Below are 25292 nucleotides of genomic sequence, written 5' to 3' on the forward strand. Positions count from 1 at the left end.
ACAGGTCAGAAATGTCCCCTAGACACAGAAGCAGCCACCTGACCCCGGAAGACAGGAGCTCGGTTCCACAGAGAAAGCCGTCCAAAGCAGTCAGTCTCTGGGGTGAGAGAAAGGTGTCCCTCAAGCCCCGGTGACCTCCCTCACTCAGTCCTGCTCACCTCCCCGCTCCAGGACTCCCCACCTGAGCAAGGGAACCAAAGGTCCTGGAGAATCATCCTGATAACTGCAGAACAGCTTTCTACTAATGCCCCAGAGGCCAGTGGTCAGGCAGCCTGTCCTGAGCCGCTGCCGGGATGTCTGCGTGATTCGTGGCTGGGCATCGGTCACAAGTTCTCGCCCCACCTCCACTGTCCTCTTCCTAGAGGGTGCACCTGGGAAAGCAGTGACACAAGGTGCATAGGGGGATACAAGCTCGTCACCCCAATTCCAATCACAGCTGACATCTCGCACCAGGTCCCAGGGAGCCTCCTTTCTTGAGCGCTCAGTAGGTGTGAGCAAGCTTAAGCTTCACCATGACCCTCTCTATCATGTCCTATTTATAAGGGCAAACTGAGGGCACAAAGAATGACCTCGCTAGGCAGGGGGCAAGCCCAGGGAGTCTGGCTGAACCCTCTGTACCACCTGCCTCTCAAAGGGAAGAGAGGGATTGGGCCTGGTGAAGGGAGGTATTGTGCCTGGGGCAAGGAAGAGCCTACATTCTAGCAGAGGAAACCATCCACACACACAAAATAAGAAATACAAGGACATAGACAAGGACTGTGAAGCAACTTTGGAGTGACCCTGAAGAACTTTCTGGATGGCTACACATACTCGGTTATCTTGAGGTGGGTTGTGGTCCCACAGTTATTTTGAGGTGGGTTGTGGTCTCACAAGTGCATACACATGTTTTAGTTCATCAAGCTGTACACTGAAGATAAGGTTAAAAATGTACCAGAAAATAATAAACAGCAGATGTTGGGAGGCACCTTTCTCACTATGGGCCTGGGGGTCAGAGGAGAAGGTAAGGGGGAGGAGGGGTTGCCCACTGATGACAGAACACTCAGTGCATGAACTCATGTCTGGCTTGCCGCAGATGGATACATGCAGAAACACTTACAGATTCGCGTGCCCACATGGCTTAGCACATGGTGTTTCCTTGCTCTGTCAGCTCAGAAGACCAAGAAGCAAAGATACCTCAGCAGCCATGAGCACACTCAGCCCCCAGATCTTGGTTTCTAAAACTATTCTCTAACTAAAGGAACCAGGGCTTCCTTGGGAAAGAGCTAATTGCAGGGCTCAGGCAGAAAACACACAAGATGAGCCAAGAGCATCTTACAATGGCTCAAGTAAGAAAGTTGAATCAGGGCCTCCCTGGTGGCGCAAGGGGTGAGGCACTGCACTATGAAGCAATCGCAGCCTCTGCAGCATGAGTTCCATCCCCGGCCAGCCAGGGAGCAACCCACATGGCACAGCAGACCTCTCCTGTCTTGCCCGCTGCTCCCCCCTCAGCAGTGTCCATCTGCCTGTTCTACTCCCCGCTCCATCTCTGCTGAGTCCTCTCACCCCCCGCATCTCTGGTCTGCACCCCAGTTCTTGTATGCATAAATAAATACATCTTAAAAAAAAAAAAAAAAAGAAAGTTGAATCATCAATCAATCAATCAGTCGGTCCCATGATGACGTCAAAGGGACATAGGAGGCACCTGCAAGTGCTCCCACTGGCCAAAGGTAGAACAATTTGAGCAATAAAGTAATTAAATAGCATTGGACTATAACCCAAAGTATAAAATAACTGCATCCACGCTGCCAGACATAAACAAAGACGAGAGAAGAGACAAATTCCTACAGAGTTCCAAATAACTCTAGCTAGTCTAGCCTCGAGGAGGTAGACAGCGTGACTCCCCACTTCATCCTGTAATTTCCTTCCCAAGAGTATAGTACAGAAAAGGGGGGGGGACCTTAGAAACGTCAGCCGCCCCAGCCAGGTGATCAAGGTCAACCTCACCACACCAGATCATGGTGTAATATGCACCTCTGATACACGACGTGGTGAAAAGGGCACTGGGAGGCCTTTCTCCCAAGACTATAACCCGGGTCCACCCCAGTGCAGTCAGGAGCAAAGCACCCACAAAGTGCCAGCAGAGGGGCATCCGACCACATGCCTGAGGCAGACCTCCTCAAAATTATCAAGACCTCATCAAAAAAAAAAAGAAAAAAAAGCAAAACCTGAGAAACTGTCACAACCAAGAGAGATCTGAGGAAACTTGATTAAATGTAAGGTGGTCTCCTGGGTGGGGTCCCCAAAGGGAAACCAGGGAATGATGTACCGACATGGAGTCATCACTCAGAACAAGTTGGTGCCCGGATGCAGGTGTCAATAGAAAATCATGTCGGTGGGGGTGGGGAGGGCAGGGGAGCGCTACCCATCTTCACAACTCACCCGAAAATCTAAAACTGCTCTAAAATTGGAAGTTAATTTTGAACATGTAACTGAAAATGATGGAATGGCTGCTCTGGACTGGGTGACTACGGGAGGCCTCTCCAAGGAGATGACGGCTGAAAGGAACAAGATGAGAACAGGCAGGACCTAGGGCAGCGTGTTCCCTGCAAAGAACACAGGACACACAGGAGCCCCAAGGAGAGATGCTGCTCACGTGGAGCCCGGCGGAGAAATGTCACCAGGCGCAGAAATGTCATCAGGTGAACCAATGTCACCAGGTGGACAGCTCGGCCCAGGTAGGAAGGTCACAGGTGACTTCAGCCTTGAATCTAAGGACACCAGAAGGTCAGTGCAGGGAGTTAAACGAGGTGAGGAGGATCTGATCTACATTTTTCAAGATGTCCGACTGCTGTTGGGAGAAGACTAGAAGGGGACAGGTAAGAAAGAGGCTGATGGGGACCCTAGGGGGTACCCTTCAGGAGGCACACACGGAGGCAGATAATACCTGGTAGGGAGCTAGGAATATCAGAGGGTTTGAAGGAAGCTGAAAATAGGGGTCTCCACACTTAAAGGGGGAGAGAAGAATGGCCTCCACTTTGGGGGGTGGGAGAAGAGGGGGGCCCTATGCAGAGCAGCCTCCCGCCCAGTTGACCATCTGTGGCTTTGACCCTTTTGGAGAGGTCTCCACAATAGGGCTCTGGGCCACTCAGGCACCGCAGTGCCCAGGAAAGCAGCAGCCCCTGGGAGACAGCACCTCAGGGGTCCATCCTCTTGTGCGGCTTACAACCTGGGAGGCTTCACAGCAGAGCACCTCAGCTTCCTCATCTGCAAGGTGGGAACAACACCTCCCACCTCAGAAGGGCGTGAGATAAAGCTGCCTGGGCGTGCAGCCTCCAAACACTGACAATGAGAGAAGCCCCAGGTGGAAAGAAACTTCGTATCTATTCCAGCACCCATTTCACAGAGGAAAGCAAGGGTCTGAAGCAGAGGCCACCCCTCCTCTGTGAACACAGCCAAGTTCCCATCTGGCAGGCCAGGCCTGAGCCACAGCCACAGCCAGCCCCACTTCCCGGGTCTGTCTTCACTGTCCAACCCTTAGCTCTGCCCAAAACAACACGCCGTCTTAGGAAAAATCTCTTAGGAAAAATCTTCCAAACAGCTTTGTTGCTGCAGGAGCCATTGGAAGCTGCTCTTTCATGGGGCCCCCTAACTGGGTGGGCATCACTCTCTGGCAGAGTCTGTAATAACCTCTCTCCAGCCCTGCCTACACCACCACCACTCCCAACAACCTGAGGCCCAGGTGTATGCTGAGAGCAGGCAAGCAGAGATGGGTCACAGGAACAGAACCACCTGGGTACACCAATGATATGGAAAATGCTCCATGAGCCATTTCTTAAAAAGCACCCTGGAGGCCAAAGTATGTACGTATATAACAGTTCCCAATGAACAGCACCACACCTCAATTAGAAGACTCTGAAGAGTCTAGGATTCTGAATAAAACATAAATTGTGTCTGTTCTGATGTGCTGGTCCTAAATGCAAACACTGGCCCCAACATTCCAGAAAGTTCCACGCTTCCTTTTCCTATCTAACCAAAACCACTGTTTTCCAATCAAACAGGCCAAGGCTGTTCCACTTCTGCAATTCCAAAGCGGCCTGATATTAATATCAGAAGCCCAGCAGAACTGGAGACTACGGTTGCTTCCAGAACATGCTTTGTTTAAACTGCTGAAAGTCACCCTGCAGAGAGGGAGCCAGCCACCCTCCATCATGATACACACGTAAAATTTACTGTCAGGACAATCCCCGACAGGTTGGGACACCACCACAGACACGCAAGGGAAAGACAATCAAGAGGAGGAGATTTCTCCATAAGTAAGGTTCATCCATCACAGATTCCACATCTCAAAATCAGTGAGGGTTGCAACACAGAGCCACACTCCACTGCTCTACAACAAGAGAGAGAGATTCCAATTTCCTCCTCTACTCGGGAATATATAATACAAGGTTTTTACTCACCTTTGGAGCGAGTAGAGATATCCATGCCCTCTCCCACCTCCTGTTCTGTTTTTATTTCCTCTTCAGCCAAGCTGAAACAGAGCAAATTATGTTCATGTTTAGGTAGACGGGAGGATGTGCCCCATGGGGGCAACTATTTAGAAGTTCTAACAACAAACCCACCTTGAAGACAATCCCCCATCCTCAGGCAGGGGTGGGGGAAAGAAACCCACACTTGGTTCCAAACCAAGTGTTCAGACTCCTAAAGGGTTTTTAAAAACACTGGGTTGTTCTTTTTTTAAGTCAAATTACTATTCCAGTTATCCTGCTGGTGGGGGATGCAAAAGGGCATTTTTTTTAGACACACAATTACAATCTACCCCCTGGACCAATGAAAACCCAGCCTCCGAGTAAACAAGTTTCTCATTTTTAACACCAGTTTGAAGGCAGGCAGGTTGGAGGTGGTTGGCAGGGTACCCAGAGTTCTGGTCTCTGAATTCTGCAAGGCAAGAGTGTTTCCCAGACCTCCCCGCTAAAGACAGGAACATGAGAAATACATAGGATAAATTACAAAGTAGAAAAATATGCCCGGGCTAGAAGCAAAAGACCTGGTCTCAAAACATTCAAGCAACCAGTATATATCCCAGCAAGCAGGGCTGGGGTCTCCATACACCCACCCTTGGATGTTTCTTCTCTGTAGTAGGCATGGCTGAGGGAAAGCATTCAGCACTCTTTTGAGCTGTGACTAATTATCCTCCACCACAAAAAGTGGAATGAGGAAGGATTATTTAAAAGACAGACTGAGAGTTGGGGGTTGGGGAGAGAAGCAGAGAAAACAGGCCCCTTTGCAGAGGGAAGGGCCACCAGAATCTTCTCTCGCTCTGCTGGAATTCCGGATGAACAGAAAGCAGGCCACTTCCACGCACACACCTTCCCAAGCTATGTCAGTCAAGTCCTGCTTTAATAGGTGCAAAATGTTTGAGGTTCTGGACCTTTGCAACCATTTAGTCGGACAATGAAGTGGTAAAGAGTCTGAGCAATTACTCCAGATGCGATTCCATTGAACTGTGGCTCAAATGAAAAGAAATGGGGGCATCACCAATTGATATGGCTGGAATTTTCCATTTTGAAGTCTCAAAGCCAAGGGCAGGGAGGCGGCTGGGTAAGAGGAGAAGGATTAGAATGTCCCTTCTGTGTTCCGTGGCCTGGGACTGTGACAAGACAAAAGATGAGTCCAAAAAGGCTGGGACCTCGGAGCAAAATGGAGATGGAATAGGAGAGTCCCATGTTTGATGGAGGAAGAGGATCCAGGATTGGAAGCAGACAGAAAGGAACAGATGAGAGTTTAGGATTAAATTAGAAGAACTTGGAGACTAACTTCACGAGTCCCAGCAGAGAGAAGAAAGGAAGGGTAGATTAGTTTTAAATCAGAATATTATACATTTAGCTCTCTGATACTGAATCCCATTAACAATTCCATTTATACCGCATCTGGACGGAGCCTGTGACACCAAAGAAACAAATCACCAAAGAAACGACTGACATGTCACAAATGGTTTTCATCACAAGAAAGCAGTCTATTAATTGTAAATACACCCCTAACATGCAATAATACCATGGTGATTCGTTGAAGGGATTTTAGCACCAATACTTTTCACTGCAACTTAAAGAGGAAAACATTCCTAACTCAGAAACATTCTCTGCCTGCAACATACACAGGTTGTCCAGATGGATACTGCTGACGGCTTCCGTTTGGGGTGACTGGAAATAAATCTTAACAAAAGCCTCACGCAGCCCCCACAGATGGGTAGATGGTGAACTTCAAATGAACAAACAGCAACCTTGATCTTTCTAGCGACTAGAATTGTTTCCCTCTCTAGCATAAAGTTATGTGAAATCCTAAACTTCTTGAAACTGATCCCATATTTTGAGTGATGCAGAAAACGCTAATCTGGGATCCAACCAAAACGCACGGCGGTGAAAAACAATTATGTATCACAGAGCCCCAAAACCCACTTGAAGGATTTCTGCAGCGATGAAAACATTCGAAGGTGTATTGATCACGGAGGAGGGCCACATTCAAGAGAACAATTATTTGGCTTGTCACCGCCTAGAGGAGCTGAATGCGCCAGCCAGGAGGAATGCTGCTGAGAGGCTCAGAAAATGCAAACTAGTTAGGTGGTGGCTATTTGCTGTGGAGTTTAAGATAATCAATTCTGCAGCAGGAAAGAGAGGGAAAAGTTAAGCTGTTTTATCTTTCCAAGTATTACAAGTGGGCACCATAATCACCTAACTTAGCAATAGCACCACCAGCTTTAGCCAAGGATTTCAAGCACAACAATTTCAGAAAATCATCCTTTTCACAGATGAACCAACCATCCTTTCAAAGGGAATCCATGCGCACACATGCATGCACACACACCAACTTGTATATGACTAAAGGAAACTGCAGTGTCTATGCATTAAAAGGAAAAAAAAAAACTTCATTTACAAAAGCAAAGCCCAGAATGCAAAATTAGTCATTTTGAATAGCCACATCTAAAGGGACTTCCTTTTTTCTACACCACTGATCTGTTGGGTGTGTTTTTTTTTTTTTTTAAAGTGTTAAGTACTAGAATGGTATTAGGGAAAAAACTATGAACATTACATCAAAAGTGGTGAAGAAAAGATTTGTACCTGTCTGAATGCCCCACAGATCTTGGTCAATTTAGGTTAAGAAGTGTTCATTCATTTTGGAGGAAAGGCAGTCAAATAACAATAATTGTTAAAAAGAAAAAGCAGCTGCATCTGGAGAAAAGACTTTGAACTCTTGTCATTAACACATTAAAGTCTTAGAAAACATACAGCATCTTTCCTTCCTTATCTGCTAGCTTCCAGCAATCCCGTTTATTTAAATCAAAACAATGGAACAACAAGCCCTTGTTTCAAACTGACATTACTTTTTTTTTTTTTTCTCCAGTCGGGGGGCCGCTAAAGAAAAGGGTAAAATAAGCTGAAAAACCAACAACAGCCTCTCACCCCAACAGGAAAATAAGATCATCAACTAGTTGTATACAGTTTCTAATACCACCACCTCCTGCACTCACATTTGCCCCATGCCTCTGGATTTCACAAACTGATACAGTTCAGGCAATTAAAGAAGAAATAACAGTCCTGCAAATAAAACCAAGACCATCCCATCCAGCCCCAGAAAAGAAACAAAAAAGATTTCTCCCCCAATGCCTGAGTAAGAAAACCTATGCTTACTTCTTAACCTGCATGCACTGAAAAAGAGCAATTAAAAGTTGCAGATGAACTGCTGCACCGCCGAGATGTTTTAAGCCTTCTGATTATTAATTCTGAGGACTCAAGGCTGGTCCGTAATTCCCAGGAATCATCACATCCCCTCAACCCTTCCAAAAGAGAGAGAGAAAAGAAAACATCTAGTTTTGACAGGAAAATGCCTGGATACACAATGCCCAGATATTTCTTTTCCCCAAGTGCCCCTACTACTATTTGACTTTTAACCAAGAATAGCCAACCCATCTAGAATATATAACCAGCATGCACAAGTCTGGTTCTACAGCAGATGAGGACCATCGCACAGCAATTCAAGAATCATGCATCATTCCAAAGGACTTTGCCTTCAGCTTTTTACTTTCATTCAAAATACCAAACTGGTCCAGGCTGTAAGAAATATTTAATCCCCAAGACACAACATCTTCCTCTTCTAGATCACAAAATAGTGAACATCATAATAATAATTTAAAAAAAAAAAACATGCTTCCCTAAATCTGCAATTAATTTTCTTAAAAATTGGGGGAAGGGAGAAGGGAATGGTTAGCAGAGCCGCTTTATATAAGCACTCACCTAAAACAGGCAGAGTCATCGGTAGCTAAGCTATTTATGCAGGATTCTTAAAATGGCGTCTGGCAACACTGCCTCATTCCTGTATTGAAGCTAAAATGGTAGCAGTTTGTTCAATAGCTGTAGTTCTTGTTTAAGCAGCCCTGCTAGTTTCAAAGCCACCTTCCTAAATATCAGAAGTAGGGAAGGCTCAACCAAAGGACACCAACAACCCAACGTTGTGAAGCTTAAAAAAAAATCTGCAATGACAGGGGGAGTTTGTGAAGTCACAGGTTCCTAAGGAAAACCCTTCCCTTTTAAGATCCTGAGCCTTCACCATGAGGCTGTGATGAGGCCCCCTGGCCCTGGAATAGGTGGGTGGAAAGTTAGGAATTATGCAGCCCTGTGGCACACGGTGCAGACAGACAGGTGTCGGTGCAGGCAGGAAAATGCTCACAGGGAGCAGGCTGGGGAGAGGGGGTGGAAACCCATTCCCCCTTCTTGGTTTATTAAAATCCAGCTTTGTATCCATCCCTAAAAGGAGCTGGGTGCAATCAGAGTGCTTCAAGGACAACAGGCAGCTGAAAAGTCAGGCGCAAGGGCTGCACCCCAGTCTGAGGCCAAGGTGAAAGAAAAAGGCTGTTTATAAGCCTGCAAACGACCACCAAATACCCAGCCAGTCTCAAGACAGTTAACATCAAGGCAAGACAATCCGAGTCTGCAGAGGAGAAACAACAGTAAAACATTCCCTGAGCCAACGCACAGGATACTCACAAATTAGATTTTTGTCCACCCCCAACAGAGCCCTGAAAATTAACAATGGGTTTGTGCGAAACCAGCTTTCAGAGGCCGAACTAATAGCCTCATGGTGGATAATGTAATTTACTGTTACAGGTCTGAGGATTGGCCTCAGAACTCTGCTGGAGCTGTGTGTGGGGAGTTTCAAGGTGACTGCTTTTTAGCTCCAGGGGAGAAAGGAGGGCATGGTGCCCAAGGCTGTGCCAGGGCGAGGACGGGTGGGTAGGTAATCTTGATGAGGAGGGACAGGCTGGCAGCGCTCGAGCTGCAGTGCTGAAATGGCTCCCGCCTGCTTGTTTATCTGGAAGGAGAGAGTAGGGGGAAGGGCAGCCTAGTCCTAGCAACCTGGAGCCTGGGTGAATCCTTACTTGCTTTTGCATTTGAGAGCCATGGAAGGGCTTCTAAACAGATTCCCTTACTAAATCTCCACTGTGGCTGGCGAAGGCACTCTTACATGTATCTTTTCTTTTCAGGGTCAACCAGAGGCAAAGCCAGCCAGATCTAGGACTTCTCAGCTGACAAATGTTTGTTGCCTCTGCCACAGGAGAGAGAAGAAGAAGGCAAAAGAAACAAAGCGATCACACATTTGACATAGTTGGACTTTTGAAAAACCTACCTTTGCCTTGAGGGTTTTCTGGGGTTACTGTCACCCTGCTTTTTTCAAGTGACTCATTTGCAAACCCCCCACCCCATTTAAGACCTGAAGCAGTTTCCCTACTATTCTCCCAGAGAAAGAAAAGGGGGAATGTTTTGTTTAAAAGAAAAGGGGTTACAAGAAAGAAAGGGGGAAAAAGCTATTGTTTTCATCCCTAATTTATAATCCAAGAGGCCCCCGTTGTTTCTTTCTTTCTGACTCAAATCTTTGAGCTGTTAATTATAAAAGTAACTGGACTCAGCTCCAACAGGCTAAGTACGTTCGCAGCAATTAGAAAAACTCTGTAGAAAGTTTACTGAGTGATTATATATAATTAATTCCTAGTTACAGACGGAACACTGACCATTTTCTGGAGCTAATAAAAGCCTCCCCCTCCCCCACGTGAATGCCACTTAATTTCCCAAAGCAGAAAGTGAATCCATCCTGGAGGGTCTTGAAGGAAGGGGGGGTGTGGGGGGAGAAGGAGACGAATCAAAAGCTCCAGTGTCTCTGTGTTTGTCCCTTGCAGCTGTGCATCCTCTTTGGGGACTTAAGGAGGCAGAAGGAGAAAGGAAAACAGCCCCTGTTCTGTTCCTCCCTCTGCAAATTACAAACGTGGCAGAAAGAACATTCTACTACCTTGATGTTAAAAAAAAAAAAAAAAAAAAGGGCGGGGGTGGGGGGAATGCCCTAGGAATGGAATGCAGGAGACTCTTCGGCTTGGCAGATCTGCTTTTCCTAAAAAGAACAAAGATGGTAGAAATTTCCAGAAGGCCCATTCTCAGTTCGGCCACTGCAATTGTCAATCTGTAACCTTTCCTCCAAGTCTATTGGTTCAAAAGCTGAGAGAGGAAGCCTATTGGGCTGCTGTGTGAGCAGCACTGCTGGCCCTACTACCTAGTCTGGCTGCAATGCAGGCTCACTTTTTACCCTTAGTGAAACTGGAAAATAAGGCTACTTTGAAAGCAATTAACATTTTACAGACTCGTGCTTGGTGGTGGCCACAGTACCAGGGAACTGCGGCTGGCTTGGTCCAGGGCTGGGAACTTGCTGGGGCCGCCCATTTGAAAACAGATCTTGGCTTTGCAAACCTGTGGGAGCCATTTTAATGCAGGCTTTTAAAGGACAAATGCCTTGCCCTTAGGTTTCCTTCCCATCCAACAAACACACCATTATGCAAACGTTGGAGGCACCAAACCAGGAATCTTGTGATTAGATATTGCTTCTAGGGAGGCCACAAGAACCTCAATATGTAATTTCCATTTACAGCCAGGAGATAAGAACAAAGAAAAGAGCTAAGTGTCTGGACTTACTTGTGTGGGGTACTAGCCCTGTTCAGTTTTAAGTACGTAACATCAGCTGCCTGTACTTTTATTCTAAGAGGCTGGACCTGTCTTACACACTTTTCTCAACTGAGAGGTCCGTACATTTCTCCTTATTAAATGAGCCTTTTTCCAATTGGTGCTAAAAGGTGGCTAGGTGGATATGAAAAGAAAAAAAGAGTTATTGACTCAATAAAGTTGGCATAACAACAACTGAATATTTTTCCACCATTTACTGTTATTCTGGATGGGTGTCCAGGCTGGAAATTTATGAAGTGAACTTCCAGGGAAATTCTGAAGGAAACACTGAACAAAAGTACTTTTTTCATCCTTAAGTTCTAGCTCCAGCAGGGGAAATGTAAAAAAGCGAGAAATAAAGCATAAGTAAAGGCAAGCGGGCAAGCAGACGTGTGGGTCTGGCTTGGAAAAAGGCCAGATCTGTAATTCAGTGAGTCCTGCATCAAAGCAAGTTTGGTGGTGAATGGGATTTTGCACTACAGGTAAGTATCCTAAAACATTAAGTGCTGACACCAACACACACACACACACACCAGCTCCTGCCTCACCCATGTTTAAGACTCTTGTGACCCTAGGAACAAGCACTTCAGTTACATTTCACAAACAGAGCACCTACCCAGAGTTCTACCATCCAAACAAACCCAATTAAAAAAAGTCTCTGAGGCAAGTCACAATGAACTAAACATTTCTCCCCAGGTTGAGAGTAAACAGGAAGTGTAATCCTCAATCCTAGCTGCAGGTTATCAGGACAATCGGTGGAGTCAAACAGTCCCCTAAAATCAAGCTACTCTTAAAAAGCCCTTGTTTGGTTCCTGCTAGTGAAAAGCCCCCACTACTTTAGCCAAGCCCCCCCCTATTACAAACAGCCCCCAAATGTTTGCCAAACTATCCGTGGCCACAGAGGAAATGGATGGGCTGCCTTACTTACCCAGCAAATGTTCAAGCCACCGACTCATTTCTCCACAGTTAAGAAGAGAAAACAGGCTGGCAGATTTGGGACTTGATCAAAAAGGAAATTTTTTTTAAAACAGTTACATGGAATTATTAAAAACACACACACCACAACAACACAATCAACAACTGAACATGGAATGCTGTCATGAGCCACAGACATGGTTTTATTTCCTCTGCCCTCTATCACCCAGGAGGGCAGAGGAGGATACAATGTAAAAAAGCAAAAGGAAACTGAAAACCAGAATAAAAGACACATTAGTTCATTGAAAATCATGCAAGAGTAGCAAGCTAAGGGATTCAAAAAGAGTCCTCACAGATTTATTACAGGATGTTGTCCAACATCCCCCCACACACACACCCCCAATCCCCATCCCTACTCCAAAAAACTTCCTCCAAAGCCTAGAAAACACTTTCAGAAACATTTGCTGGCTGTAGGCTGGCTTGCAGAAGAACACTCTGTATCAACAGAAGTCAGGAAAAAAGGCTGAACAATGTAGTTTCAAGTGAAGAAGCCCTGTAGGGAGAAAACAAGACCATGTAGAGACACCACACCACCCACCTAGGCCCCAGGAGCTGGGATCTCTCCCTAGCACTGATCTGCTGAGGGCTGGGTTCTTTTTCAAACACACGTCCTCTCTTGTCAGAACTTAGTCCAGCCTTCCCAGAACCTCTTTGGAGAGGTAAACTTGCCTGCTTTGCTGTGCTGCTATGAGGTCTCCTTGGAGAGGAGCCTGCTTTGCTTACCTTCCATTTTCTTCCCCCAGCAGGCATGTGACACAAGAGAAGACAATAGTGCAGGGGAGGGGGGGGGGAACTGCTCAGAGAAAGAGAGAGAGAAAAAGGAGGAAAAAAAAAAAAAAAAGCTTCTTTTTTGACATACCAGGATCTAGCTTCAAACTATTCCAGAAACACCATGTCCTGGTGGAAGAAAAGGTGTTGCAGGCCCTTGCCAGTTTGCAAATTCAAGCTATGGCTAATGGCTACTTAGCCATGTGACCCAAGAAAGCAAAAAAAAAAATTCTCTCTAAACAGTTCCAAGTTAACCTAAGTGCTGTGGGGGTGAGTGTGGCACGGCCAGCCACAGAGAAATCACACTGCTCGCCCACAATTCGGATGTCTCAGAGGGAGGGGGAGAAAAGATGGTTAAAAAGTCGAGCTTACCTCTGTGGATGCATTGTTAACACTGTGTAATGTCAATACTTATAAAACATGGAGGACAGGCTCCTAGTTCTCACAGAAAAAGGGTTTGGCACTTCGGCTTGATGATCTGGCCGCCTAATAAAAGCTCATCCCCGATTGGCTGCCCCAGCAAATCGGAGTGTAAAGCCGCCCGGGATTGGCTGAAACACTTCCTGAGCGATTATCTTTGTGAGGCTCTGGTGAGCAAGAGCCATCCTGTGCATAGAAAAAGACAGGCTAAGCTAGGCCTTTTGCTGCAAGGAAAACTTGGGAGAGGGGCCCCCAGAAGCACTTCTCCCACACCCTGGCTAGATTTCCCGGCACGGACAAACCAGTGCAGCCAGCCTGACCTGCTCCCGCAGAGCCTGAGGCCCAGATGCCACTGGAAAGAGAGTTTTGGGGGTGAGCTGGAAGGGCTCACCTTCACCTGCCCCCACAGAAGCAGCTCCCTTTGCTAGGAGGGAGGGCTGGCCCTTTTCTAGAACAATCCAGCAGGATCGCCCTCCCTGGGAAAAAGTGAAACCCCAGAGAAGGGAGCCCCAGGAAAGCAGCCAAGAGAGCAAAGAAAAGGGGCTGGAGGCAGGCCTCTGAAGAGCAGAGAGGACAAGGCAGGCAGGCAGGCCCCGAGAAATCGCTGAGAAGCGGCCCAGGCCACAGAGGACTCAGGCTGCTGAGGGGAGGGAGGAGGGGAGTGGAGTGGTCAAGTTTGCATAGTCATTGTCAAAACGCCTCCTGGAAAAAGCAGGCCCGGAGCCATTTGCCTGGCTGAGACTGTAACCTCTCGCCCTACCCCCCCACCTCCCCAGGCCAGCTCTCAAAGGAAAGCCAAAATGGGCTCCTGCCACGGTGCCAGGGGGACCCCCTCTCCGTCCTTACCCTAAGACAAGCTCCTAGCAGGCCACATGCCTAGATCTACAAACTTCCCTTCCCCTCCCTGCGCCCTCCCCCACCGCTGAGGCCTGCTAAACCTGTCAGTTAAACAAAAATCTGACTTCCGTATTAGTCTGCGATGCCTTCAGCTTCCTGCCTGTTAACCCTCTCTCGGACTCCAGGCCTGGCTGGGAAAAACTAGGCCCTGAGATCGCAGAAAAGGCCTGTGGAAAAATACCAGCTGCAGCTCCCGGCAGATGCAGAAAGAGAGAGAGTGAGCCGCTGTCTCTCGCCTTTGCTTCCCGAGGAGGCGTGTACCTTCTGAATCCAGGGCACAGGCAGTGCCTCTCGGTCTGAGAAGCCATTTAAATCCAGAGGGAGAAAGAAAGATGTCAAACTCAGCGAGGGAACAAGAACCCCCATTATTAGTCAGGCCTACACCCACCGCTCAGCCCTGCCTGTCACAATCATCCCTATGTCTGTTCTAGGGGAACTGGGCCCTCGGTGGGCAGACACATCCCATGAGCTTTATAAGGATTCTTGCTTAAATTTATTTCCACAGAGAACGGCTTCTCTTCGTCCCCTAAGGCAGATGGGGAGCTATTTCACACAGCCCTACACTTGGCAGCCCCCCCACCCCCAGCTCTGGCACTGCTCCCCAGTAAAATATTAACTAGTTTTTCAGAGCTGTTATAATTTCACCCATTTCAATCATATTAGGAGGTCTTTTCCCTGTTTCCTCCCTAAAAGCTGCCTTTGTAACTGGCTTGCACCCCAAGAAAGAAAAGGCAAATCCAAAAGGATCTTAAAATCCCCATGCTCACACTCACGCTCTCTTGCTCTCTCGCTCTCGCGCTCTCTAACCAGGTGCTTAATTAACAAGATTTTTTTTAACAAGATTTTTGAAAAAGAGAGAAAAAAAAAACAGCAAGCTGGAACAACAGAAGCTAAATACACACCCGGCTTGGGAGGCTGGGAAAAGCTTCCAGAGGTGATGTCGTCATATGCCAGGAGGTAAACTGAGGCGCCACTGTCTCACCTTTCCTAAAATTAGCACTCATGGGCTTTCTAGTCCCACACTGTTGGTTCCACAAAGAAAACCTAGAGCAGATCGCCAGCTCTCCCTGCCCCCGCCCCCACATGGACAACAGATGCCCACCGCGTGTACATAAATTCTTCCTGGCTGGGAATCTTATATCAAACAGGAACAAGCCAGCAATCCAAACACTGTACTGCAGGAGCAGGGCCCAGGCTTTATGAACAGGGAGGGGATTTTGTTGTTGTTTCTGTTGTATTTTAGGCCGAAGAACTCAGATGCAGGGAGGGACACCTCCAGCGCCTGACAAAGGTCCAGCACACAGGCCTGGGCCTCACCAGAAGGGAGCCGCCTCTTCCTGGGGGTGGGACCGTGTCCAGGGAGACCCACGGGGGCCGAGCAGATCGGCAAGAGCACATGGAACCCTCAGACCTCACTCTCCTTGCTGTGGGCAGCACAGGCCACCGCTGGGCCATGAAGGGGGGGGGGTTGCTGTGTGCCTCTGCAGGGGCTGCTGTGGGGGGAACAATGTCTAGGAGTTGGTGGCAGATCTCCTGTATGAGTCACCACGAGGCCCAGTGAGGAAATGAAATACACCGGGGCGCGTGGTGGATTTTAACCTGGGATAAAAGCTCCTTGCATAAGCAGCTGCAGCGTACCCCTCCCTCCCGCCTGCCTGCCTGCCTGCCCGCCCTCTCTGATCATTTGATCACTTGAAATGTTTTCTGGGGCAAAGAGCAGGAAGCTGCTGGCTTATTCTGGCAGCTCTGTTCAGTTTGAGGAATGCTGTTGGCATTCGGGTAGGTCTGAGGTTATCTGGAAAATGGCAATTCGGCTGGGGACAGAGACAAAGGTATGGTGGCAGATGGAATCCTGAGAGGGACAGGGATTGAAAAGGAAGCCCGGGGCAGGCCTACTAAGGGCCAGTCCTGATCTTGATGGAATGCGGCTGATAAGCAAGAAATACAGGAAACCAAATGTGGATGAAGCCCATACTGCAGCATTCCCCTTAGCTACTGCATGTTCCCCCAGCCACCATGCGAAATCAATGCTTTACACACCACCCCACGAGGTAGGGACATTGTTAGAGACCTGGAACTGAGCCCAGAGAGGTGAAGTGAACTGCCCAAGGTCACACAGCTAACAAGGGCCAGAGGCCAGACTTTCAGTTCTGATTCCTGATCCCTACACTCTGCACCTTCACCTGCCTCTCAAGAAACAAAAGAGGAAAAAGAAAACAAATAAGAGAAGCCAACCAAGCAGAGCAGAAACAGGCTAAAACCTTCCAGCCGCAACAGAAGAATCTATGCCTGCTTTTAGGAGGTCAGCTCCTTGGAGGAGTTTTAAATCCTGAATGATGCGCTCATTGAGCCCCCTCCTCACTACAGACTGAAGCCCAGGAAAAGCTCTCTCTGCAAACCTCTGGCTAGGTGTCCAGGGGGACACTTTGCCAAGGCTACCGCCAGGCTATTCCACAGCTTGAGGTCAGAGGTTCTATCCAGACTGGGGGTGAGTGGTTTTACCCCGGGGGGATATATGACCTTATTTGGAGGCTGAGGTTGTCACAACTGGGGGGTAGAGAAGCTAATGGCAGCTAGTGGGGGGAGGTCAGGGATACAGTGAAGATCCTAAAATGCACAGGACCACCCCAAATGAGGAATTTTGTCCTCCAAAACAGCCACAGTGCCGGGTAGGGAAACCTTGGCTTAACAAGAAGGCAATGAAAAAATGTAACCACCATGCCTCTCCTGGAAGTCAGCACAGGTCTAAACAAGCAGGTTCCATGGTGATATTAATAAGCAATGAGATAGTAAAAATTGATTAAAACGTGTCTCTCCTAATATTCCCAGTGGATGAAGAGAATTGGGGGCAGAATCAGGAAGGAAGCCCGGCCTATCTCCGTGATAAAGCCGGTCTTGAAGGGGAGGAAGGGCTGGCCCGCTCTCTATCCTGGCACCTTACTAGCCAAGGCCTGGCCCCACCAAGAAGGTTCCTCACTCCCGTTGGCCTGCAGCCAGGCAAGCAGCAGGAGGAGCGGCCTCAGCAAGCTGCATCCCGAGATAGCCTGTTCCGCTGACTACGAAAATAAGCCTGCTTGGAGTTATCTGCCCCAAGCTAGCAGCAGGCCTCTGTCCGTTATGCGAAACCGACAGGACAGAGGCAGGGAAGTGTTTTAAATATCTTGTTTTGTTTTGTTCCTTTTTGGCCAATTGGAACCGAGGCCAGTTTGGGGCCTGGTGTCAGCCAGGCTCACCTTCAGAGCTGACCGGGAGTCAGGTTACAGCCACAAAGAACCATAAGGACTCATTCAGCCCCCACCCCCATCTTGGTAAGAGGTGTCCTCTCTAAGGCCTTGTTTGTTGTCTTTCTTTCTAGGAGGGGACAGGCAGGATTAGGCAAATGGATGGAGGAGGGAAGGGGGGGGTACGGGGGTATGGGGGGGGCGGGGGGCCGGGGGGGGGGGGGGGGGGATGGGAGCTGGCTGCCGCGTGGGTGGGGAGAGATAGAAGAGATTCAGGAACAAAATTAAAATGAAAAGGAAGATGATTCAGGACCCTCCTTTACCAGCTCTCTTTACTTCCTAGCAATTACCATCATGGAAAGAAGAGTCAATTTAATTTGCTCTCGTTGGTTTCTCTCTCCTAGTGGAGATGCCTGGAGACATTTGGTGTTGTCACATCTGGGGCTGGGAGCAGGCCAGGAATGCTGCTGAACATCCTGCAAGGCATAGACGCCCCCCCTCCCCTCACTGGCCAGCCCCAAATATCATCAGGGTCTAGATTGAGAAATGCTGCACTAGACTTTGATCTCCTACAAGGCCAAGACCTGGTCTGAACTCCTCAACGCCATGCCTTCTGTGTCTAACTCTAAGATGGAGGCTTGTGTCGGACAGCGCTCCATCAAAATCATCTGCATCTCCAGGCTTGCAGTAGCCTCCAGCCTGAGTCCTCTGCTCCTGTCCTTGCAATGTTCATGCACACACACATACCTAGAGGCCGTGATGCTCTTAAAACGAGTCCGATCTTGTCCTTCCCCTGATCAAAACCATCAATAGCTCCCACCTGACTCAGAATCAAAACTCAACTGCAAAAATGGCCCACAAGCCTCCCTACAGAACTAGCACCCTCCTCCTGACCCCTGACTTCATCTTTCATAGCCCACAGTCGTAGGACTCACTTTGACCATCCAGTTTGGGCCCCTGCACTTGATCTTCCACTCCCTCTGCCCTTCCTACTCGCAGCGCCCCTGCTTCCTAAAGCAAGCTATTCCCCTCCTCTGACCTCCCAGTGCATTCCCCCTGCTTCAGAGAGGATTCCAGGGCTCAATTCCGCATCTGCTCCCTTCACCAGAACCCCTCCCCTCGCCTACTCTCTCCCCCACTCCCCTTCCCTTCTCTCTCCTCCTCTCCCGGGGGCCCCACAGCTGGTCTTATATCTGCAACTTTCCCCTCTCTTCCCCACGTCAAGAGGCAGAAGGGCACAGTGGTTGAGGGTGTGGCTGTTAGGGTGAGACTGTCTGGGTGTGAATCCAGCTGCCCACTGTCCAATGGGGCAGGCTTGCTTGACACAAGAAATTCTGTGCCTTGGTTTTTCCACCTAGCCTGGGAGCAATAGAAATGCAATAAGTATTTTCTGGATGTTTCTGACTTTGCTTTCTTTTTAATTTTTTTTTTTTAAGATTTATTTATTTATTTATACATGCATTGGGTACAGTCAGAAGCGCGGGAGGGTGAGAGAATTCACCAGAGCCAGAGCGGGGAGCAGAGCAGGCAGAAGGACCGAAGTACACTGCTGAGGGGAGCAGCGGGCGGCAGGAGAGGTCTGCGCGCCATGTGGGACCCTCCTCCAGTGGCCGGGGAGCAACCGGGGATCGAACCAGCGCTGCGGAGACTTTGGCTTCGGGCAGCTTCACAACCCAGCGCTCAACCACTGCGCCACCAGGGAGGCCCTCTTTTTAATTTTTTTGAAAGATTTTTTTTTTATTTATGCATACAAGAACTAAGGTGTAGACAAGAGGTGGAGGGTGAGAGGACTCACCAGAGACAGAATGGGGAGCAGAGCAGGCAGATCTACTGAAATACACTGCTGAGGGGAGCAGCGGGCAAGACAGGAGAGGTCTGCTGTGCCAAGTGGGTCAGCTCCCTGGCCCTGTGATCAAACTCTTGCTGCAGTGGCTGGCGCTGAGACTTTAACCCCTGCACCACCAGGGAGGCCCACATCACCCTCTATTTTCATTGAAAAACAGAATGACTCACCTGTTCCCAAGTATGTCCCACCCTGGCCTGTTCTCCCTTGTCTCCCTCATTGGAATAACACCCACCTTCAAATTCCAGGCCCCACATGTCATATCCAGTGTCTTTCCTGGAGGATTCTCAGCTGACTTCCTAGGCAGTCAGGCCACATAGCCCCTTTGCCTGTGTGATTGGGGAGGGGGCACTGGGACCACTCATTGAGCAACTCCCCTCAAACCAGCTCCTCAGCAGAGCTCCCCACCAGTCAATAGAATCTCCCTTAACTGGTTGCTTCACACCTCCCTCCTGCACAGCTTCACACCTCCGTCCTGCACAGCCCCTTTTCACTCCCGGCCTTTACCCAAACCATCAGCCAGCCTGCTGGCGCCTCTGCCCTCCATGTGCATGCTAAACTCCCGCTCTGCTGCTTGTAACCAGTCCCCTCAATCAGGGTCACAGATCCTGCTATTGGGCAGCTACAGCCTTCTATGCTCAGTCTTCCCTCCTAGAGAATCTCCTGGGGACTGTGCCCCAGGATGGCTAGAGGGAGGTCACATTGGAAAGTCAAAACCAAGAAGCCTGTTCTAACTGGTCTCCTACTCCCCTCCTGCCCTTTAGGGCTCTTCCCCATGGAGGGAGCAACCAGAGGGATCTTATTAACCAGGGGTCACTTCCCCTATGGGCAGCACTATCCACAACAGTCAAGAGGTGGAGACACATAAGTGTCCATTCACGGATGCCAGGATAGGCCAAATTTAGTGTAGCCATGCGCTGGAATATTACTCACTCGTAAAAAGGAATGAAGCAGTGATGCACACTACAACACGGATAAACCTTCAAAACATCGTGCTAAGTAAAACCCAGACATAAAAACACTCCTTGTGTTATAGAGCAACCCCGATATTAAACGGGTTCCTGGTTGTGGGTCCTCACCCGTGCGCTTTAAAGGGACTTATGAAAACTCTACTACAGACACACACAAAAGGGTTAATAAAAGGTTTATTTACAAGAGAAAAAGAAATAAGGAAAATGTACAACTCAGGGAGAAAATAGGGAAATAAAGTCTTTAATGCGTCCTACCCGATCCGACGACCTGGACACCCAAAGTCACTCTCAGAGCTGGCCGGACGCTCCGAGCTGGCCGAGAGCCCCAAAATGGAGAGCCCCCAAAGCCCACGTGTCTGCCTTTTGTATCCACCTGGCTGCTTAACCCCACCCTCAGGTCCCAGCCACCTTCCCTTTGGTGGTGATGGGATTTGGAGTTCCCAGTGTCTTTGGCTTTGACCTGGGGTGGGGGTGGAGTCCACAAAGCCTATATGGAATTAGCTTTGGGACATCCTTTTTCCCCCTAACAATTCCCCCCTTTCACTTGTTGCCACCATTTCCATGGTGATGAAGATCGAATATATGGAGGTTGGGATGCAGTCTCAGATGAACATTTTGTCAGGTTTCAGTGTGAAAGAAAACCAGTCTCTCCAGGTATTTGTCCATTGTGGAAAGCAAAAGTCCTCCACTCCAGGAAAAATAGTTCATCAGTTTAAGCCAAAAAAAAAATCTGGAGGCGTTAGCCAAAACAAGACAGCAGATATGTAAAAATTTCAGGAAAAAAAAAAATCTTAAAATGGTTCAACTGATGTAAAAACACACATTTTCTCAACCTTGATCCCAAACTTTTAACAGCAAAGCAAAAGTTTGCAAACTAAATCTACTTTTAAACCATTTTTCCTATTTTTGCATAAAATCACAGGGTAGAAATAACTAACAGCAATTTTTAGCTGGCTTTGTTGAAATATTCCATAGCACTTGTATGATTCCATTCATATGAAATACCCAGAATAGGCAAACTGGATGGAAGGTTACCAGGGAATTGTTAGGGGGAAAAGGCTGTCCTAAAGCTAATTCCATGCAGGCTTTGTGGACTCCACCCCCACCCCAGGCCAAAGCCAAAGACACTGGGAACTCCAAATCCCATCACCACCAAAGGGAAGGTGGCTGGGACCTGAGGGTGGGGTTAAACAGCCAGGTTTGGTATAAAGCCACACACGTAGGCTTTGGAGGGTCCCCCATTTTGACTCTCTGCCAGCTGGCAGCGTCCGGCCAGCTCGGAGAGTGACTTTGGGTTTCCAGGTCGGCAAATCGGGTAGGACGCATTAAAGACTTTGTTTCCCTATTTTCTCCCTGAGTTGTACATTTCCTTAATTCCCTTTCCCTTGTAAATAAACCTTTTATTAACCTTTTTGTGTGTGCCAGTAGTGGAGTATTCATAAGTCCCTTTTAAGCGAGCGGATGAGGACCCACAGCCAGGAAACCCGTTTTTATATCGGGGTTGTCCCATAAAAGAATGATGAGCATTGGGCCTCCCCGGTGGCGCAGCGGTTGAGCGCTCGGTTGCGAAGCTGCCCGCGGCCTCTGCGGCGCCGGTTCGATCCCCGGCTGCTCCCCGGCCACCGGAGGAGGGTCCCACATGGCGCGCAGACCTCTCCTGCCGCCCGCTGCTCCCCTCAGCAGTGTACTTCGGTCCTTCTGCCTGCTCTGCTCCCCACTCTGGCTCTGGTGAATTCTCTCACCCTCCCGCGCTTCTGACTGTACCCAGTGCATGTATAAACAAAAACAAACAAACAAATAAATAAATAAATAAATTAAAAAAAAAAAAAAAAAAAGAATGATGAGCATCTGTTTAATGGGGACAGAATCTTCCCTTTTGGAGTGCTGAGAAGTTTTGGACTAGATAGAGGAGGTGGCACAACACCGTGGCTGTATTTAATGTCACTGGTTGAATACTTCAGAATGGATAAAATGGCAAAGTTTGCATTATGTGTCTTTTACCACAATTGTTGTCTCTCGTGTCACTTAGAATAACACACATCCCTGTTCCTACCAATGCCCTCCCTGCTGACTGGCTCCACCCAGCCACCCGCTTGTGTCACCCAGCAGTTTCTCAATGGAGCTTTTGCTTTTTGTGTCTCTCTTTGGATCTTGAGGTTTGTTGGTGTAATGAACCCAGAGTATCGAACCACTCCATGAAGATCACAGGTCCTTTCTAGTCATCCCCTGACTGTTCCAGGAATTCAGTGTTTGTTGACTGACTACACAATTGCTGGATCCTACACGGTTACATTCACTCCTGGCCTCCAGTCTGATTTAGGACCTTCCATCATAAATCATAGCCTCTCCCTGCTCCCTCCTCTGAGCTCCCCATGACTTTAGAACGGGAGTCTGCAAACCAAGGCCCCTGGGCCAAATCCAGTCCACCACCTGTTTTGTCTGGCCTGCAGCTAAAAATGGTTTTTCACATTTTAAAATGGTTGGGGGAAAAAAATCAAAAATAAAAATAACTGGCGGCATGCATGAATTCTATGAAATTCAAATTTCAATGTCCATATAAGTAAAGCTTTAGGGGAACACAGTCATGGGCATTCACAAATGTCATTGTCGATGCCTGCTTTTGTGTTCCAGTGTCAGGGCTGAATAGTTACTAAAACCCATCTATGGCCCTGGAAGCCTAAAAATGTTGAGCATCTGTTCCTTTACAGAAATCCTCTCCTTTTCAGAAGAAAACCGTGACACTCTGACTGGGGCCTGCAGAGCCCTCTGGGGACATGTCCCTACTCTCTGACCTCCTCTCTAATGAATGCTCCCTCTTGCTCTGTTCAGAAAGCCCTGGCCCCGACCCCATCCCCAGCCTCTCCAGACTTGGTCCTGCCTGAGGTCTGTGCACCCTTAGCCCCCTGCCCCCCACCTGGAACACCTTCTCAAGGTGGTGGCTCCCTCTCAAGATTCGGGTCCCTCTGCATGTGTCACCTCTTCCAAGAGTCCTTTCTTAACCACCCAGCTTATGCCAACTTCAGTACACTTTCTGAAACATTACCCATTCATTTCCTTCCTAGGACTTGGCATGACAGATGAGCACCTTATTTCCTTGTTTGCTTACTTTTCCTCTGTTTACAAAGCCAGGGACTTTGTGTATCCATTCACCGGTGCTCGCAGGAGCCAGCACAGGCCTGAGTCATAGGAGTTGCTCAATAATTATTTATCTAGTGATGCCATTTTCCTCTTACATGATATAGTTTCTATACAAGACCTCCAGAAGATCAACCAAGCCCCTATTTGGATTTTGTGCCTTCTTACACAATCTATTTGCTTGAACCTTATGAAGTTACAATTCATGTACAAATTAAAAAGTCTACTACCTATAATTTCAGTTATGGTGATATGTAGAAATAAAAATCAAGTGATTCTCCCCTTCAAGTGTTTACGGCTCTCCAACCAACCTGACCTACTACTTTAGGGTCCTCAAAATGTGCTAGTTGTTTCCAGCCAAGCTAGTTCCCATCCCCTCGGAAGCTGTGTACATTCTGCTTGGGCTTCAGACCCGGAACCAAAGGTCACCTCCCCCAGGAGGCCCTCTGGGCTCACGTCACAACAATTTCATTTTCTTCCCGGTACTTAGCACAGTCTAAAAGTAGTGTTATATTTGCTCTTCAAGGCAAGAAACTTGTCATTTTCATAGACACCATTGTAACTCAGGATCTAAGCAGGTCTGCACTTGGAAATCACTCAATATTTGTTCATTGAGTGAAGTAAACTCCTGGAGCGATGGTACATACTTTTTAAATAGCTTGCTTATAACTGGGTACAGAAAGATGTTTAATATGTACTTGCTAAGTAACTGCAATGACTTATACAGGCTTTAGCCTCCTTCTACAGCCAGTGCTGCCTCCATCTCCCTCCTTGTTGTCATGACAACAGCATCAGCATTACCATCTTTACTTTGTAAGAGCAGCTGGCCTTGCTGAGGCTTACCACGTGTCAGACACTGCTCCGAGTGCATTTTATGTATTAAGTCAAGCTTCCCGATCACTCTGTGATATAAGTGCCATCATGACCCTCATTTTATAGATGAGAAGACTGAGGTGCTGAGGACGAAATCATTTACCCACGAGAAAGGAAGTCGTTCCTAAGAAAGAAGTTTATTCCCTCTCAGTCTCTAAAATTCCAAGAAACAAATACTATGGAGAAGAGGAACCAAAGTAGACATCTTCAGGGGCCAATTTAGCAACAACAAAACACCGAAAACAAAAAAACAAATTCTGACCTGAGGCAAATTGATCAAAACTCAACTCTCAGGTATGCTCAGGCCTCCTAACCTCATCCTCTCAAGAACTTCCCATCCAGTTCCACAAATCCCAAACTTGGATGTCACCTTTGACTTCTTCCTCTCCCGCGACTGAGCTTTGTGAGTTTACCTTTTGGGTGTCTTCCATGGTCGATTCCGGCCGCGTAACTCCATTCTGCAGAGCCGGTGGCCAGCTCCCAAGACACCATTATCTGTTGCAGGGACAGGAAGGGACCAGCCTCCCAACAGCCCCCAGGCCCTAGGCAGCTCCCATCCCCCACCCTCAGCAGCCAGAGGAATCTTTTGAAATTTCAATTTGGACCAGGACACACCCCCACTCCCAACCCCCACCTCTAAAACCCTTCAAAGATTTTCCATTGTTCTCAGGCCAAAGTCTCAAATTCTTAGTGGAGCCTTAGGGGGCCGGCAGGATTCCTCTCCAACCTCAGCCCTGGTGTCCCAGCTCCAGACCCCAACCAGCTTGGAAACCAGTTTGGACGCTAGGCTGGCTAGGCCCACTCACTTACTGTGTGACCTTGGACTAGTAACTTGCCCTCTCTGGGCCTGTAAAATGTGGATGATAATGTCTTCTGATTGTTATCACAATTAACTAGTTCCTGTAGTAAACGTGGTTATTTAGCTGCCTGGTGCCACTTAGCTGGTGCTGCTAATACTGGAAACTCTTGCTTCAAAAGCAAACACGAGGAAATTTCATTTCTTTGAGGTAACTTTCCTGGGCCCACTTCCAATAAATCTGATCTCCTTGCTATGTGTTGCCACGTAGTGCTGATGGTGACCATAATTTAATCCTTAGTACGCTTAGCAACTGGGTATGATGCCCTGTGGTTGACTTCGAAGTGTCTTTTGTTCAGATCTATCCACAGGGTAAGTGAA

The 25292-nt window shown here is 48.1% G+C and overlaps 1 protein-coding gene across 18 annotated transcripts in view; it reads right to left on the reverse strand.

The window, feature by feature from the left end:
* Positions 1-24615, reverse strand: part of ZMYND8 (zinc finger MYND-type containing 8) — a 109939-nt gene extending 85324 nt beyond the window's left edge. For 3 of the 18 annotated variants that reach the window (XM_054698079.1, XM_054698069.1, XM_054698062.1), the window contains exons 1-2: positions 24529-24615; positions 4437-4507 (exon numbers count right to left, since the gene is read on the reverse strand). In XM_054698079.1, coding sequence (XP_054554054.1) covers positions 4437-4507; positions 24529-24572 — 115 coding nt within the window. In that variant the 5' untranslated portion in view covers positions 24573-24615. The other 15 variants (XM_054698077.1, XM_054698066.1, XM_054698081.1 and 12 more) reach the window with 13 other exon arrangements.
* Between the last annotated feature and the right edge of the window lie 677 nt (positions 24616-25292).

This window comes from Talpa occidentalis, unplaced genomic scaffold (assembly GCF_014898055.3).
Source record: "Talpa occidentalis isolate TD23 unplaced genomic scaffold, MPIMG_talOcc4v2.1 talOcc4.10, whole genome shotgun sequence".
NCBI lineage: Eukaryota > Metazoa > Chordata > Mammalia > Eulipotyphla > Talpidae > Talpa > Talpa occidentalis.